This window comes from Marmota marmota, unplaced genomic scaffold, assembly GCF_001458135.2.
Source record: "Marmota marmota marmota unplaced genomic scaffold, marMar, whole genome shotgun sequence".
NCBI classification, from domain to species: Eukaryota; Metazoa; Chordata; class Mammalia; order Rodentia; family Sciuridae; genus Marmota; species Marmota marmota.
In genome coordinates, this window is record NW_025999941.1 from 6345879 (window position 1) to 6351878 (window position 6000).

Below are 6000 nucleotides of genomic sequence, written 5' to 3' on the forward strand. Positions count from 1 at the left end.
ATACTCAGCTGAGTTCTACAAGATTGTCAAAGAAGAATTAATATCAGTATTCCTCAAAGTAATTCAATGAATTAGAAAAGGAGGGAACTTTTCCAAACTCATTCTATGAGGCTAGTATCACCCTGATACCAGACAAAGACACATCAAGGAAAGAAAACTTCAGGCCAATATCCCTGATGAACGTAGAAGCAAAAATTCTCAATAAAATTCTGGCAAATCCCATACAAAACATATTAAAAAGATAGTGCACTACAATCAAGTGAGTTTCATCCCAGGGATGCAAAGTTGTTTCAACATATGGAAATCAATAAATGTAATCCATCATATCAATAGACTTAAAGAGAAGAATTGCATTATTATCTCAATAGATGCAGAGAAAGCATTTGACAAAATACAGGACCCTTTCATATTCAAAACACTAGAAAAACTAGGGATAGTAGGATCATACCTCAACATTGTAAAAGCTATCTATACTAAGCCCAGGGCCAACATCTTTCTAAATGGAGGAAAATTGAAAGCATTTCCTCTAAAAACTGGAAAGATAGGGATGCCCTCTTTCACCACTTCCATTCAACATAGTTCTTGAAACTCTAGCTAGAGCAATCAGACAGACCAAAGAAATTAAAAGGATACGAATGGGAAATGAAGAACTCAAACTATCACTGTTTCTGACTACATATATTTAGAAGATCAAAAAAAATTTCACCAGAAAACTTTTATAATTAGTAAATGAATTCAGCAAAGTAGCAGGATATAAAATCAATTCTCATAAATCAAATGCATTTCTATACATAAGTGATAAATCCACTGCAAATGAATTAGAAAGATCACCCCATTCACAATAGTCTCAAAAAAAATACCTGGGAATCAATGTAACAAAAGGATGAAAGACCTCTATAATGAAAACCTAGAACACTAAAGAAAGAAATTGAGGAGTTGGAGTTTTGGCTCATTGGTAGAGCACTCCTCTAACATGCGTGGGGCCCTGAGTTCAATCCTCAGCACCACATAAAAATAAAATAAAGATATTGCGTCCGACCACAACTAAAATAAATTTTTTTTAAAAAAAGAAAGAAATTGAGGAAGACCTTAAAGATGGAAAGATATCCCTTGTTCTTGGATAGGCAGAGATAATGTTGTCAAAATAGCCATACGACCAGAACTGTTATACAGATTTAATGCAATTCCTATTAAAATCCCAAAGATATTCTTCATAGAACTTTCTAGTTCTATTGCTTTCTCTAATAGAGCAATCATGAAATTCATTTGGAAAAATAAAAGACCCAGAATAACCAAAGCAATACTTAGCAAGAAGAGTGAAGCAGGAGGCATCACAATACCAGACCTCAAACTATACTACAGAGCAATAGTAACAAAAACTGCCTGGTATTGGTACCAAAACAGACATGTAGACCAGTGGTACAAAAGAGAAGACACGGAGGCATAAATATTGTTTTTTCATAGTAGATAAAGATGCCAAAAACATACATTGGGGGAAAAATAGCCTATTCAACAAATGGTGCTGGGAAAACTGGAATCTATATGCACCAAAATGAAATTAAACCTCTGTCTCTCACCCTGCACAAAAATCAACTCAAAGTGGATCAGAGACTTAGGCATTAGAACAGAGACTCTGTGCCTAATAGAAGAAAAAGTAGGCCCAAATCTTCATCATGTTGGCTTAGACCCCAGCTTCCTTAACAAGACTTCTAATGTGGAAGAAGAAAAACAAGAATCAATAAATGGGATGGATTCAATCTAAAAAGTTTCTTTTCAGCAAAGGAAACAACAACATGATGAGAGAGCCTACAGAATGGGAAAAAAATCTTTACCACATGCACCTCATATAAAGCACTAATCTCCAGGATATATGAAGAACTCAAAAAACTTAACACCAAAAAAAAACCCCCCACAAATAATCCAATCAATAAATGGGCTAAGGAAATGAACAGACACTTCACAGAAGAAGAAATGAAATTGATTAACAAATATATATAAAAATTCATCTCTAACAATTAGAGAAATACAAATCATAACAACTCTAAGATTTTGTCTCACTCTAATCAGAATGGCAATTACCAAGAATATAAGCAATAATTTATGTTGGCAAGGATGTGGGGAAAAGGTACACTCATATATTGCTGGTGGGACTATAAATTGGTACAACCACTATGGAAAGCAGTATGGAGATTCCTCAGAAAACTTGGAGTGAAACCACCATTTGACATAGTTATCCCACTCCTCAATTTATACTCAAAGGATTTAAAATCAGCATACTACAGTATCACAGCCACATCAATATTTATAGTAGCTCAATTCACAATAGCTAAACTATGGAACCAACATAGTTTAGCTATTGTGAATTAGATGCTTTTCAACAGATGAATGGATAAAGGAAATGTGGTGCATATACACAGTAGAATATTACTCAGCCTTAAAGAAGAATGAAATTATGGCATTTGCAAGTAAATGAATAGAACTAGAGAATATCATGCTAAGTGAAATAAATCAATCCCCACAAACCAAAGGCAGAATGTTATCTCTGATAAGCAGGGCATAGTGAGGAGTCAGGTAGGGAAGAATGATAGAACTCTGGATTGTGCAGAGGGGAGTGAGAGGAGGGGTGGGAGTGAGAAGGATAGTAAAATGAGATAGACATTATTACCCTATATACATTTATGATTACACTACTGGTGTGACTCAGCACCATGTACAGCCAGAGGAATGAGAAGTTATGCTCCATTTATGTACAGTGTGTCAAAATTCATTCTATTGTCAAATATAACTAATTAGAATTTTTAAAAATTAAAAAAATTCACTGTGTAAACTTTTTGAAATTATAATATTTTATCATATAGTATAGATTGTTTAGGTCTTATATCTAGTACACAAGTGTCTCTTACACCAACATGTCTCTTTTAGGTTCTTGCTGCTACTTCTTTAACAGGTTTATTGGAAAAACTACAAAACTGCAATGAACTTTTGGATAAAATTATGAAAGGACTTAATGCATATCTTGAAAAGAAACGTCTTTTCTTCCCTCGGTATGATGGATAATCAAAAGTGCTATGATTTAAAGTGTTATCTGATATTGATGAATATCACTAAAGTTTTTGTATTTGCATGTTTTTTTTTTAGTTTTTTTTTCTTATCTAATGATGAAATGTTGGAGATTTTGTCAGAAACCAAAGATCCACTTAGAGTTCAGCCTCACTTAAAAAAATGCTTTGAGGGCATTGCTAAATTGGAGTTCCTTCCCAATTTGGACATTAAGGCCATGTATAGCTCTGAAGGTGAGCGAGTGGAGCTTATTGAACTCATTTCCACATCTATAGCCCGCGGTGCTGTAGAAAAGTGGCTCATTCAAGTAGAAGATCTAATGCTTCGAAGTATTCATGATGTGATTGCTGCAGCCAGGCTGGTATGTTTCTTAGGACTTAATGTATAAAACTATATTCTGCAAATGCTGTTTAGAAGGTTTGAGTTGGTACCAATAAATTAATACTTAAAGTTCTTTCTGTTTTAAACCATTTATTATTTTATTTATTTGTAACTAACATTAAAATAACAATATTAGTTAGAATTGATAATATGTGTCTAAATATTACAAAATGATATTAGAAAATAATAAAAGGTATTTTTATATAGAATGGGGGAGGGTCCACTGATAGGCTCTTAGAGAAACTGAGGTTGAAACTGAGACACAAATGATAAATAGGGAATAACCAGGTGAAAAGCAAGTGGAAGAGTGTGTAGGTGTCCTGGGTAAAGGCCCTGGGATCAAAAAGAAGCAGGGATTTGTGAGAACCTCAAAGAAGACAACTGTGTCTGGAATAGAGTGAGTACAGAGTGAAGTCAGATGAGGTTGGAAAGGAACACAGTTACTAGATTGCATTTTATTTTAAATACTATGAAAGGCTAAAGATATTTTAATCAGAGAAGGGATATAGTCTGATTTATATTTTTACACCACTATGGCTGTGGTATAAAGAATGAATTAGTTGGTGTATGAAAATAGGAAGACAAATTGGGAGACACCAGATGAAAAGTGATATGGGCTGGTACTAGGGAAGTAGCAAAAGATGTGGAGCAAAGTAGACAGAAACATAATTTGTAGTTAATTTCAACAGGTCTTGGTGATGAATTGGTTGTAGAGTAGAAAGATGAGGAGGGGCAAGTCTCAAGAATTAGCATTAAGTTTTCTGATTTGAGTATATGGGTGGCATTTACTCTGTGGAGATGCCTGGAAAAGAAGCAGGCTTGTGGAAGCTTGGGAGAAAAATCATGGGTTTAATTTGAGACGTGTTTAATTGAAATGCTTATAAGGTAGCCTTGTGTATATGTCTTGTAGGCAAACCATCATGCCCTTCAGTGCTTGGCTGCCCTGTAGGTTAGTTCTCCTCAAATAGTTAAGTGAATGATCTAGTTCACTTGCTGTTTTTTACACTTACAACTACTTTAAAATTCCAAATGAGACGAACAAACATCGAAGGAGGATACATAATAAATTGGAAAGAAATACAACACCTAGGTAGTACATGTACCTCACTTAATGATAATCTTGAATGATAAACTTCAATGTGTTTCTGCCTTAGGAACACAAAGGAGCAATTATATTGTACAAGAAATAGTTTTTGAAGCCCTTATAGACTTATATCAGCAATTCTCTGCATGAATGAAGTAGCCTTTTTATTTTATCAAGAATGCATTCAGCTCATTCTTTTGGGGTAGCTTTTCTGTTCTTGCAGATAAAGCTGTACTTTTTCTCTCCTTTCGCTACTTATAATTCCAAACAAACTTAAAACACACAAGAAAGAATAAACATTATCCACGATAGTATTTCCTTAATCACTATAGAAAATATGCTTTAATATCACTGCTCATCCTTCTTTAAAGCCTTAGGTTATTGTCATTTGTTTACAAAGATTGCTAATAATAAGGATTTTGTAACAATGTATATTTATAGTCTGTGTTATGTTAAACACATTCTTATATATAAGATGGTATGATTGTATTGAAAGCATAGTTTCCATTAGCATCAACTTCAAAATTCAATCTGTACTTGGTTTTCTCAATATATAATTTATGTCGGCATTATCATTTATTATCAAAGTAAACTATTTTTATAATGAATCCACAAATCTATTTAAATATCTTTTAAATATGAAAGCTTTAGAAATAAATGAAAGTATACACTTTGAACACCAAAGCACAGATTTTTTCAATTATATATAATCAAACAAATTGTTTATATACTCTGGTCATAGAAGTTTTTAGAAAAGCTGTAGATAAATAGTATAAGGGTTGTAACTTCTAGTCCAGTTTTCTACTAGATTATATAGTCATCTTTTCAACTAAATATGTCATCATTATACAAAATCTATTTGACTTTATTTTTTACAGTTTAAGTTGGTTTGTAATAAAAGTAATATGTATTCTTTATAAAAACTTGACAGCTCCCATAGCAAGGAATATAAAAATCACATAGAAATAAACTTCAAGAAGAAGATAACCCATTACTAGCATACTGATGCTCATTTTTAGTTCTTCTATAAATAAAGAAACATGTCAAAAATATAATCTTGGTTTGTAAACATTTTCACATCTTTTAATCTTCCAAAGTTTTTCATGGATGTATGATATTATAACCCACAAATATACTAAATATTGAATTTTACATTATAAAACATTTAGCTTCTTTTCTTCTGCAATCTTTTAAAATTAGAAATTACTTTTAATTATTCAGGCTTATCCAGAATCTCCAAGAAGAGACTGGGTTAGAGAGTGGCCTGGCCAGGTTGTACTTTGTGTTTCTCAAATGTTCTGGACTTCTGAGACACAGGAAGTTATAAGTAGTGGGACAAAGGTAAAGATTATTTGATTTTGAACAACATTCTTTACTTCATTGCATATTTAGCTTGTATCTCTGTTTCTTTCTCTTTCTGTGTGTCTCTCCCTCCCCCTCCCTCCCTCCCTCCCTCTTCATCTCTCTCTCTCTCT

General features: G+C 33.1%; 1 protein-coding gene across 1 annotated transcript in view; it reads left to right on the forward strand.

Moving 5' to 3' along the window:
• Dnah12 (dynein axonemal heavy chain 12) overlaps positions 1–6000 on the forward strand; it is a 267252-nt gene that overhangs the window by 65034 nt on the left and 196218 nt on the right. Inside the window, exons 22-24 of the mRNA XM_048801012.1 lie at positions 2923–3044; positions 3139–3421; positions 5747–5866. Of these exons, the coding sequence (XP_048656969.1) occupies positions 2923–3044; positions 3139–3421; positions 5747–5866 (525 nt within the window). The remainder of the gene's footprint in view (positions 1–2922; positions 3045–3138; positions 3422–5746; positions 5867–6000) is intronic.